General features: G+C 35.0%; 1 protein-coding gene across 1 annotated transcript; it reads left to right on the top strand.

Annotated features, from left to right (window-relative positions):
* Positions 1-4,705: 4,705 nt before the first annotated feature.
* On the top strand, positions 4,706-5,725 carry TAAR1 (trace amine associated receptor 1; the record flags this gene model as incomplete). Its single annotated transcript, XM_079147350.1, has 1 exon — positions 4,706-5,725. One exon carries the CDS (start codon positions 4,706-4,708, stop codon positions 5,723-5,725), a length of 1,020 nt encoding a protein of 339 aa, XP_079003476.1.
* Positions 5,726-13,299: the final 7,574 nt, after the last annotated feature.

Consider the following 13,299-nt stretch of genomic DNA (forward strand, 5'->3'; position numbering starts at 1 on the left):
GTTGGGAAGCTGGGGAACTTTACCTGTGAATTCCTGTTCTGTTAGACACATCTATTTTAGATTATAATGCCTACCAATAGATTTTTAACTCATATGCCCTTTTCAAACATTATATGATTATAGCATTTGGAGAGAACTATTTGCTTAGCTAGATAATCAAACAGAAATTGATTAACTTTCCATATTACTATTACATATTTAATCCAATAATTTGTATTGATAGATAAAAATCATTTCAAGCTAGCTAAATTTTTCAAGCTGGGGGAAACAAAACCACTATTTTGCTAGGTCCTTAGAAAAGCTTTCAACTAATAATGTTATAATGAGGCATTTATTTAAATGATAAATCATCTAAAAGCAAGTTATGATACTTCAAGAGTATTTAGACAATGATGTTCTTTAGGTTGAGTGGTATGTTGTTCAGTTTTCCATTCCTGAAAAAAAAAAAAAAAAAAGTTGCAGGATAAACAACTTAAAGTTTATTTTAACTAATAGTTACAGTGGTATTAGACCATAGTTGCTTGCTCACTGCTTTTGGGCCTGTGGCAAAGCAGTACATCAGGAGTGCTCTTGGTGGGGGAGATCTGTTCGCCTCATGATCCAGGTAACAAAAGAGAGAGAGAGAGAAAGAGAAGGAGAGAGAGAGAGAGGTGCTAAGGTCCTAATATCTCCTTTGAGGACATGTCCCCATGTCACCTAACTTCCTTGAACAAGGCCCCACCTCCTAAAACTTTCCATCACCTCCCCAGAGTGCCACAGACTGGTTACCAATATTTTAGCATATGGGCTTTTGGGGACATGTAGGGTTCAAACCAATCGGGTAAGACAAATTATTCTACTCAAGTAGCATTAATATTACCAAGAATTTCTAAGATACTATGCTCGTGGCTCAAGTTCTTTGTAAGTAAGATGAATAAATAGGATTTTGAAGCCACCTCTGAGTTAATTTGGTTTTTATTTGGGAAGTGACTGAACATTTTAGATCTACAAAGAACAAGGCATACAAAGTTGCCAGGTGGCTTTTTCATCTTCTATGAATTGTTTTCTTCTAAAATTGAAAATTTTATCTTGCTTCGTTTCCACCTTACATCTTCAAATCTTTATGTCTTTATGTCCCACTTCCTGCTGAGAGTCCTCATCTACTAAAACATCAGAGTAGAGATGGTTCTGAAAGTCAGTACTTAGGAAACACTTTTTAAAATTTTTTTATTTGTTCTTTTTAGTTATACATGACAGTAGAATCTCTTTTGATATGCTCATACAAACTTGGAATATACCTTATGCTAATTAGTATCCCAGTTTTGTAGAAGTACATGATGTTGAGATTCACTGTGGTATATTCATATATGTACATAGGAAAGTTATATCAGATTAATTCCACTGTTTCCTTCATTTTTTCACTGCTTCCTCCCTCCCTTCCCTTCATTATCCTTTGTCTAATTGAATGAACATCTATCCTTCCCTGACCTTATTGTGGGGTTAGCATTCACATGTCAGAGAGAATATTTGACCTTTTCTTTTGGGATTTGGCTTATTTCACTTAGCATGATAGTCTCCAGATCCATTCATTTACTGGCAAATGTCAAAGTCATTCTTCTTTATGGCTGAGTAATATTCCATTGTATAAATATACCATAATGTCCTTATCCATTTTTCTGTTGATGGGCATCTAAGTTGGTTCCACAGCTTAGCTATTGTGAATTGAGCTGCAATAAACATTGATGCGATTGTATCACTGTAGTATGATGATTTTAATTCCTTTGAATATATACTGAGCAGTGGGATAACTCAGTCAAATGGTGGTTCCATTCCCAATTTTCTGATGAGTCTCCATACCACTTTCCAGAGTTGTACCAATTTGCAGTCCCACCAGCAATGTAAGAGAGTACCCTTTTCTCCACATTCTCACCAACATTTATTGTTGCTTGTATTCTTGATAATTGCCATCTGGTTGGAGCAAGTTGAAATCTCAGTGTAGTTTTAATTTACATTTCTCTAATTGCTAGAGATGTTGAGCAGTTTTTCATATATCTGTTGACTCTTCGTATATCTTCTTTTGCCCACTTTATTGACTTTTTTTGGGTGTTAAGTTTTTTTTGAGTTCTTTGTCCTGGAAATTAATGCCTTATTTGAGTTGTGGGCGGTAAAAAACTTCTCCCATTCTATAGCTTCCCTTTGCTGTGAAGAAGCTTTTTGTTTGATACCATTCCATTTATTGATTCTTGATTTTACTTCTTCTGCTTTAGGAGTCTTATTCAGAAGGTTCCTAAACTGACATATTGGAGTGTTGGGCCTACATTTTCTTCTAGTAGGTGCAGGGTATCTAGTTTAATGTCTAGGTCTTTGATCTACTTTGAGTTGAGAGATAGGGGTTAAATTTCATTCTACTACATACGGACTTTCAGTTTTCCCAACTCCATTTATTGAAGAGGCCATCTTTTCTCCAATGCATGTTTATGGTGCCTTTGTCTAATATGAGATTAATTGTATTTATGTGGGTTTGTCTCTGTGTCTTCTATTCTATTCCATTGGTCTTCATGTCTGTTTTGATGCCAATACCAGGCTGTTTAGCCCTTACTTCTAAACAGCAATTTAGAGTTTTACATGGCTCTTCAATTTTTTTATCTTTTTGCATCTCTGGGGATCCAACTCATAGCCAATTCCTGCTAGGCATACATCCCTAGGTTTTTTGATGAAGTACATCCCTAGGTTTTTTGGATTTTTTTTTTTTTGTTTTTTAATATAGCATACACTTTTAATAGCATAATTAAAAGAAAGAAGAAAAAATGAGAGTCTAAGTTCTGTAATTTGAGTAACAGAGTTTAGTTAAATTTCATAGTAAAAACAGCCATCATTCTTTTAATTAAATTTTAGTTATAATTCAACTATTGTTTAGTTCAAATAATCTAATAGTTTTAGTTACCTGTTTGTTCTGTCTTGGAATGAGCCTGTATGTCTATTCAACTAAATCTTACACATCCATTTGTATGAATATGTTTTCTCCCAGGAATAGAAGATGGTAGTGAATTGGGGGAGAGGAGTTAAAATTTTATTAAATAGGAATTTTATACCTAAATATTGTAGTCCTCCAATTCTAGTTTGGGCAAATCTGGATTTCTGTGTGGTGTCGATCTAAACCAGAGAGAAGGGAAAGAGATGAAAAGAAAGACAGACCCTTGGAATTCTAAACTTGATGTCATTTTCTAGCATTTTCCATACATAGGGATGGTTGTAGGGCTTCACTGAGTGCCAGAAAATTACATTTTTCCTCTAAGCATTCCCTTCCTCTCCTCTCTTCTTTCCCTTCCTCCTTTCTCCTTCCCCCTCTTCTTCCTTCCCCTTGTACATAGAGAAATTGGCTTAGAATTACAGAATTCTGTAAAAACAAAAGGGACATTTTCAAACTGAGTCTCATGGATCTCTGAAGAAGAGTCCTAGTAGAAGGTGATATCTCTGTTTTAAAGAAGTTTTCCTTTTACCTGTTTCATACATTGGAATTTCATGGGGAAAAATGGTTTTCAGAGAGCTTAAAAAAACCCAGAAAAACAAAGAGAAGTCTGGGGCCCTACCTGCAGCCTGTGTCGAAGCTCTGCTCCCTGATTCTCATCTCTGGGCTCTTTGGCCCATGCTGCATCATTTCTCACCATTGGCTTTGGTCTACATTTTAAAATTCCTTAAGAGGTGGGACCACAAAATCACTTAACTATGGGTGTGGTTATTTAAGACATAAATTCTCATATGAAAATTGAAATCCCAATATTATTTAGTTCATCTTGAGTTGATTCCTTCTGCAGTGCAAAGAAAAACCCCACAGGTTAAAAAAGAAATCAAACTAGGAATTAAGACCTCAGATTACATTCCAGTTTTCATGGTTTTATGAACTAAATCTCAATTTCCTGCTAGGAAAATGAGGATAACAAAACATACCATGTCTTTCTTACAAGGAATGATGTTGATATTACAGGTAAATAAATAAAATGTTAAATGAAATAATGCCTGGAATACATAGAGAGTTGGTTTGCAAACTGGAAATAAAGTTATCTAATCTTCTTTCATTACAATCAATTATTAGAAGCAAGTTATAATGACCAAGGACAAAAGGCAGCACTAATGGGTCATAATTCTATGTAACAGACACATTTAAACATTTTTTTCTTTTCACCAACATATTTTAATTCTAAGTTTTCTGGCAATTTGTATCTGCCCTTTAGAATGTAAGCATCACCACAAGATTCTGGCTTTTTAGACAAATAGCATAAGTAAAAGAAAGGGGAAAAAAGGGAAATAGTGTGTAGAGGGGATTCCAGATCAAAGTGTAGGATGATAATCATTTGACCTCTGACCTATAAATGTGAAGGTTTCATATAGTTAAACCTAAAAACTCAGCTTTATGTTTTAGCAAAATGTCCAGCTCCAACTAGCCGTTAAAAAAAAAAAAATCATTGAATTGAAATGAACTTGGAAATAAAGCTTCCGAAATAATTATTCTTCAACAGGAAGCTGTAGGTAAGCGTGTTAAAAATACACCGAATCAAATTGCTGATGATTTACTCTTTTCTCTTTCTCTTTTTTTCTCCCTCCCAAGTTTCTGGGATAGGTATGTGCAAATAAAAGGAGAAGGAACTATAAACTGACTATGGATCTGGAAAAAGACTATGCAACACACAAAGGGAAGAATAAACTTGGTGGAGAGTTGTCAGGAGTGATGCCCCTTTGCTACAATATAATTAACATCTCCTGTGTGAAAACCAAGTGGTCAAGCGATGTCCGTGCCTCATTGTACAGCTTCATGGTACTGATAATTCTGATCACTCTGGTTGGCAATCTGACTGTCATTATTTCCATATTACACTTCAAGCAACTCCACACCCCCACTAACTGGCTCATTCATTCCATGGCCATTGTGGACTTTCTGCTGGGGTGCCTGGTGATGCCTTATAGCATGGTGAGGTCAGTTGAGCACTGCTGGTATTTTGGAGACATCTTTTGTAAAATTCACACTAGCACTGACATTATGCTGAGTTCAGCCTCCATTTTCCACTTATCCTTCATTTCCATTGACCGCTACTATGCTGTGTGTGACCCACTGAGATACAAAGCCAGGATTAATATCTTGGTAATTCTTGTGATGATCTTCATTAGTTGGAGCGTGCCTGCTATTTTTGCATTTGGAATGATCTTTCTGGAGCTAAACATCAAAGGAATTGAAGAGACATATTACAAACACTTTCATTGCATAGGGGGGTGCTCTGTCATCTTTAGCAAAACATCTGGGGTACTGGCCTTCCTGACTTCTTTCTATATACCTGGATCAGTTATGTTGTGTGTCTATTATAGAATATATTTCATAGCTAAAGGGCAAGCAAGATCAATTAATGATACAAATCAGAAACTTCAAATTGGATTGGAAGATAAAAATGGAATTTCACAAAACAAAGAAAGAAAAGCTGCGAAGACGTTAGGGATCGTGATGGGAGTTTTCCTAATATGCTGGAGCCCCTTCTTTGTCTGCACAGTCATGGATCCTTTCCTGAACTACACTATTCCACCTACTGTGAATGATGCATTCATTTGGTTTGGCTACTTAAACTCTACTTTTAATCCAATGGTTTATGCATTTTTCTATCCCTGGTTCAGAAGAGCACTGAAGATGGTTTTACTTGGTAAAATTTTCCAAAGAGATTCATCTAGGTGTAAGTTATTTTTAGAGTCAAATCCACAATAATTTTTTTTGCAAAGCAGTTGGTGATCCAATTCATGAACACAATATAACCAACCAAATGCACTAACTACATGAATCTTTTAATGATTACTTGAGTCAAAGTACTCAAGGTGAGCCAAGTTATGCTAATCATCTTCTATATGGGGCATCGTAGGTGAAATCTTAGGCATTCTTACAATACATACACGAGTTTTGAAAACCTAGTATTTATGGACCTACATTTAAGGATCTACATTTTAAAGAAACTTTTCTAAGACTAGAATTGTAGCCCACTGATAAAGTGCTCGGCTAACATGTACAAGGCTCTGGTTTGATCCCCAGCAACATGAAGAGATAGATAGATAGATAGATAGATAGATAGATAGATAGATAGATAGATAGATAGATAGGAAGAAAGAAAGAAGGAGTAGGAGGAAGAGGAGGAGGGGGAAGGGAGGGGGAGAACTCTTCTAAAGAACTTTTCCTGCCCGTAGATAAACTTCCATGAATTGACAGTGGTACCTAACTAAGTGGTTCAGTAGTGGAAACTATAAGGCTGTATTTGGGAATACCAATTGGAATAACTTTGTAACATTTGCATATAGGAATCTGTCATATATGTACAGTTGGCCTTTCATATATTCAGGTTCTGCATCTGCAGATTCAAGCAATCTTAGATCCAAAAATTTTTGGAAATAAAGCATTGTGCCTGTAGTGAAAACTTACAGACCTTTTTACTTTGTCATTATTATAGTTGTCAATATAGTAATTATTTATATAACATTTACACTGTATTAGGTATTGTAAGTTATCTATAGATGATTTGAAGTATATGGGAGAATGTCACAGATTATATGCAAATGCTATGCTACATTATATAAGGGATTTAGCATCCATAGATTATTGTATCTGCTGAAGATCCTGGAATCAATACCTCAAGGATACTGAGAGGCAACTGAATGTGTCTTTTTTGTGTACAAGGATTTTTATAACCATTTCCCTATCATTTACTACTTTGGTTTTTTCTATTTTTTTAAATAATAGCAATTAAATTATGTTCTGAAAAAATTTAACCTTATCTTAGGGTTATATCTTGCAGGGTGGACTCTGCAAGAGTCCAGAAAATATATCCAGAATAAAAGAAGTTCACTTTGCTGAATTCTGTGCTATACAGAAAATAAGCAATCATACATCATAGCAGCTAAACATGAATGATAGCAATCAGAATAGACATACCATGCCTACTAAAATGGTATCTACAAAAAGAAAAAAAAGGGGGGAACAAATAGTTGTCTTCCAAAAGGTGCCTTAATAGGAAATGGGAAACATTCTAAATTATAAACATTGATCTGCAATTGAGCTGTTTCTTACATAGACTTGATGTGGTTTGTTTCAGTTTATGTATCATCAGGAATTTGAATTTATTCAATAATAGCAATTTTGCTTAAGCAAGTTAGGGCAAAGTGGCCAATTTTAAATGAAACTAAAATGCACACTCCTCCCTTTATTTGTCTGTTCACAAATCTGATGATCTTCTGGGGATATATTAAATCTCTTCAACTATTACTATCTGTTTCAGCACTATATTTTGTCTCGTTGATATGGCCAGACTGTTTTTCTCATACATTTAAAAACTTTATGGGTCATCTTTTAACTTAGTATGTGGTAAGACAAGTTGCCCTTTAACACTTCTTTTAAAATGCTACTTTGAATTTATTCCCCTGTGAGGTCAGTGTGTCAAAATTTTGAAAGAAAAAAAAAAAAAAGCACTTTGAGAGTTTTTTATTCTTTACAACAAGTTCCTGAGGTTCTCTTAATTTGCTCCCACATGTTCCTCTAAGATTATTTCTATATGTTGAACAAATTTTGAAATCACTTTCTTTTATGTAAATATTATTGCCGGTATACAATAAAGTTTATATTGACTTCCCAGTTGACTTATTTAGGTGTCCATCACAGACAATGATGTTATCTATAATGCTGTTTTTCATCTCCTTTGCAATAATAATGATTTAATAATGATTCTTATGTATATTCCTTACTGTGCTCCATTAATCAGAATTTCTAGAGCAATTTCGATAATGGTGGTAAAGAGTCATCCTTATCATATACCTATTTTAAATGACTCAGGCTTTAATAGATTTCATGTTTATCTTAGAGCAAGATCATGACTCAGGTAATTCTACATTGTTCATTCAGCACCAGTAAAACCTTTATTGCCTATCTTTTTTTGTAGGCTCCTTTTTTTTTTTTTTTTAAATTTAATGCTCATAGTAATAAATAACCTAACCTGCAGAAAGGTTGGCTTTGTCTGTCCCTATTCCCTACTTTACTGTAGCTTCATTTCCTGAGGCAGAAGCTGTTTGGAACTTTTGGTCATCCAGAGTCTATTTCCCAACTGGAACTAAATTAGCTTTAGAGAAATTTCTCATTCCAACAGAATAGAATCTGCTGGAACTTTAACGAAGAGACTGCCCTCCTCCCTCTCCCTTTAAACACATGGATAACCCTAGGAAAAATTTTCAGAACTTTCTCCAGAATTGAATCATTAGCAAAAGGAAAAGGACAGTGATCTTTTACAGAATCATTAGCTAAAAATGTGGATTTTCATTCCTTCCAAAAGGTAAGGTCATGGTCAGGCTGCTCTTGGTATATTGTCAGAATTCTTGCTCCCCAGACTTTAGAGCTGCTTACCTGTCTTCCAGTTTCCAAAGGGAGTTACCCAACCTTCATGAATTCCAAGTTCCAAACAGCATTCTATGAATAGTTTTTGGTCGTATCCATGAAAAGGACCTTAACTTAATATATAAGAATATGGTAAATACCAATAAAATTATTTCAATGACATGATACATGAAGCTTTTACCCCCAGGCAAGACATCTTCCAATTAGACCTATTTTCCACTCTCCTCTCAAAAGAGGAGAATTCATACAAATTTCTACTACAGATAGGACAAAACCAAAATGTGCTAGCAAGGAAGTTTGTTGGAAATGACTTACTACTAATATTAATGATATCTTCAGAGATCAGTGGACTGGAAGTTCCATCTTGAATTTAAACTTGGTCCTTGAAGTCAGAATTCAGTAATCCAATCTTTGCAAAGTAATAAATATTCACCAATCCACTGTGGATTCTGGTAAGCCACAGTCTCTGTTTAGTTGTACACTGTCACCAAGAGCTTGAATATTAAATGTGGAATGAGATATGAAGAATGATTTCTGTTTTTAAATTTAGCAGACTATGAAGAGTACCAACAAAACTATTCTTTAGTACTTGGGATAGGCACTGAAATAATCTAGATGATGTAAGAATCAGAGTGAAATATTCTTTTGCTTTTTGCTTTGTTTTTCAATTATAATTTAATTTATTTTACTTTTGGTTGTGGTACTGGGGATTGAACCCAGAATCTCATACATGCTAAGAAAGCACTCTGCCATTGAGCTACATTCTCAACTTTGCTTTCTATATTTCTAAAAGTGATACATATGCATTTTCCAAAGTTCATTAAGTATGTAACCAACTGTAAGAAAGATTCAAAGAAATTAAACTTGTCTTTGACATGTCCTCACATTTTTTTCATATCCCTGCTTTTCTTAAAATTCCTTCTTCTTGTCTCTAAGCTGCCAGTGAGTTTATGCTGCTCTGACATTCCACCTGGCTCCTTCCATTGAAGCTGGTTCTGTTGTGAGTCACATCAGCCTCGGCATCTGTTTCTGTCTTTGATCTTTCCCAGGAGGAAGATATCATTGACTCACACAAATTTAAAATTCCTCAGCATATTTATAAGTTTAAAAGACATAGAAGCTTAAAGTTAAGCCACTCAATAATTTGCAATGACAGGTATTCCTCTTAGTAAATGTATAAGTCAGATAAGCAATAACTGAGGTGATAAACCACAAAATGTATTTATTGGTCAATGGTTTTACAATATGATATATAAAGTAGTGCTTTCAACCCTGGTTACTACTGGGGAGGACCTAGGTCAAGAAAATGATCCATACTGAAGAGGACGAACCCGGAGGAGATGACATGGGTTTACATTCTAATGTCAATGTTTATCAGTTATTCAGAGTTACTTCAGAACCCCAAACACTGGTTTACTCATGCACAAAATGAGGATAATGATGTCACTTGCCTCAGTAGACTGTTGGATATTAGATGGGAGAAGCTGCCTAGCATGGGACCCCACACACAAAAACACTCCACAAACACACTTACAGCATCATTCCTGGTCATTTTATTGGCATGTGGTATTGTGGTGCTCACTCAGTAGATGCTAAGGCACTGCACACAGACAAATTGACCAAGGAAGATATTATTTATCTTTAAAACAACAACCAAAGCAGAATTTTAGCATTTTTTCCTAATAAATGACATAATTGTATGAATTATGCAAAAAGATAGCCAAACTTTTTCAAAATTCGATGCAGAAAGATGTAACCTGGTAAGACATTTATGCATTTTATTCTATGATGTTATTGTGTGTTGAGAGACCATGGGAATTTTTTATCTCTTTAACAAAATAATTTATATAAAATGAATATATATACACATGTAATCTATATAAACACTTGTAATTATATATGATAATGGATGATATAATTATAAATTTTCTATATTGATATCTGTCTGTAAAACAACTATTATCTACCTAATGAACTTGAGTAAAAATTGTATAACCTTATAACATGCTGATACAAAGCCCTGAAGCACCTGACATTAAAAAAAAATCCTCTGGCTTTGGCACCAGACAAGTATGGATTCAAAGTCCAGCTCTAGTTATAGTTCCCATATTTTCCCTCCTTTATGCCTTTGCTTCTCAGCTCTGTATGCCTGAAATGCCTCGTCCCCAAACCCATGGTGTAACTAACTGACATTACTCATTCCAAGAGACTTATCTTGAGATTACCTGTCTGGGAAGCCATTTTTAATGCCCTCAGGTAGGTAGGTCTCTTTGAATTCCCAACATATCCCACACATTCCTCGTCAGCACACTGAGTACATTATAGCGTCCTCTACCCCCTAGACTGTATCGCAAAAGTTAGGAACTATGTTTTATTTATCTTTGTATTCCTGAACTTAGCACCACGCCTGGCATAGAGGGCACTACATACGTCTTTTTTAGGTGAATAAACAAATAAAGCATAATAAGAAGTCCAAGGGGTACAGCTAATAAAAGATAGCAACAGAATTTGGGCCTCAGTCTGTCAAGCTACAAACTCTACCTCCTTTTCTATTTTAGAAAATGGGGCCAACTATGAGAAAACTATTGGAAATTCAGTTTTATCCTGTCATATGTGCCTATACGATCTTAATTTTGACAATATGTACTTTTCATTATCAGAAAAATATTTTAAAAGAGAAGTTATTAAAACATATCCTGAAACTATTAACTAGATTTGGCTTAAGGCCTTCTAGCAGGGATTGTGCTTGACACATCAAAATTATTCAGGGTGATTTGGCTGAAACTCAGAAATCTGCAGTTTGAATCAATAACTCAGGTTCTTTGAAATAAATACATTTCCTCTAAGAACCATTGATTTAGAGCTTCAAGAAAAAGGGATTCTAAAGTGATTTTTCAGTGTATACGGTAGGGTTAAAATTTAGAGGAATAATGGACACTACAACACAATTAATGATGAGCTCAGAAGCCCTGACTGTGAGCTCTGTGGGCAGAACCTTATAAAATCATAAGTAAAGTTGTAAGAATTGCTAAAAAACACAGTCACAATTCAGTGGAAACAGGAAGCAAAGACAACAAACCAACACAAGCGAAACAATTCTTGCTATTAAGAAGGAAGTTGGCCTGTACAGCATTACTCCCCCTTTTGACAGAAAAACTTAATTTATTTGGTGTAGGTAATTTACTTATAGTTTTAAAATTTGAAATTACCCTGTAAAGGACAAATGAAATGAGTGTTCAATAAGGGTTTTCTTGTATCATCAAATGAGGGCTGAGGTGTGGTGTCAGTTGAATGGTTTTCTTGAGCCTTCACAAATCTTCCAGATATGAGACTCCTTGGTTTTGGCTCTCGATGTCAGTTCTGTAAACATATTTACATCAGATAAGAAGGTCAACCAACTAAGGCGCCAATCACTGTTTTGCTTCTTTTACATCAGCTAAAGTTTTCTTTCTGAGATTTACATTTGGTCTTTGCTTAATAGTTTGAGAATTCCCCCAAGCACTGAGTTCTTCAAATAAAATGCTGTGATAAACATTTTCCTATCTCCATTAAGTGAAACTCCCTCACCAGGGACTTACAAATGTGAGTTATTTTCCATCATGACCAACACCAAATAACATGTGTTAATGATGCCCTCTGGTCTCTATTTACTCAGAAGTTTGATAAATGAGAACAAAGTGTGGGTGATGTTGCTTACACTTGCCTCTTTGAACTTGGGACTTAGGTCAAACAAATTGCAGCTTCAACATGTCAAACTATAAATGAAGTGCAGAGGGCATTGGTAATTAGCCAATCAACACATTTAATTACTTTTATTTGCAATTCTCTCAAGACTACTTTAACAAACAGAAGGGTTCACAGTTATAACACATGCTTGAAAGGTGTTGATAACTGTTTTTAAATGGTTTAAAGTTTTATTCTTGTTTGTATAGTCTCTTAATTATAATAATTTGACATTACTTTTTGTCTTTACAAAAAAAGGAGTTTTAAATAAATATGGAAAAAAACATGTAGCAGAACATATGTAAGGTATGAACGTTTGACATGAAATCAGCATAAAAATTCTTTCAGTTTACTCATTTTAGGGAAAATAACATTATTATTGTTGTTGTTATTACTTTTCTAGTTGATTTGAAGTTCTTTGCATATTCCTGATGATTATTTGTTGTCAATTAAATGTGTGGCAAATGTTTTCCCCTAGTTAGTAGCTTATTTATTCAATCTCATATGATAACTGTTACTAAGCATAAATTCTTCACTCTAGTGTAGTCAAATGCATTACATTTCTTTATGTTTTATGCTTTTTGTGACTTAAGTAAGCCATTCTGTTTTAGTTAGCTTTTTGTCACAGTGACCAAAAGACCTTACAAGACAAATGCAAAGACAGAAGTTTATTTTGGCTTATGGTTTCAAAGGTTCAGTCCAGTAGGCCGATTCTATCGCTCTGGGCAGCAAATGAGGCAGAACATGGTGGTAGAAGGGCATGGCAGAGGAAAGAAGCTTAGAACATGGCAATAAGGAAGCAGAAGCACAGAGAGTACTCTGTTCACCCAGTAACCCGCCTCCTCCAACAACATCCTACCTACCTACAGCTACTGTCCAGTTAATCCATATCAGTGGATTAATCCACCAAACAGTTTATACCTCTCATAGTCCAATCACTTCACCTCTGAAAATTCTTGCATTGTCTCACACATGAGCTTTTGGGGGACACCTCAGATCTCAACCACAACACTTTACCATGAGATGGTAAAGTTATTTTCCTAGATTGTATACTAAGAGTTTTATATGTTTGTTTGTCATTTACACTTGCATTTTAAATTCACCTGGGTTCTGGAATTGAGTATTTTGTAGGAGCTGGTTTCATCTACTCTTTCCATATAACCAGTTGCCCCAGTACCATTTACTAAAAA

Source organism: Sciurus vulgaris (assembly GCF_902686455.1).
Source record: "Sciurus vulgaris genome assembly, chromosome: 7".
Taxonomy (NCBI): Eukaryota; Metazoa; Chordata; class Mammalia; order Rodentia; family Sciuridae; genus Sciurus; species Sciurus vulgaris.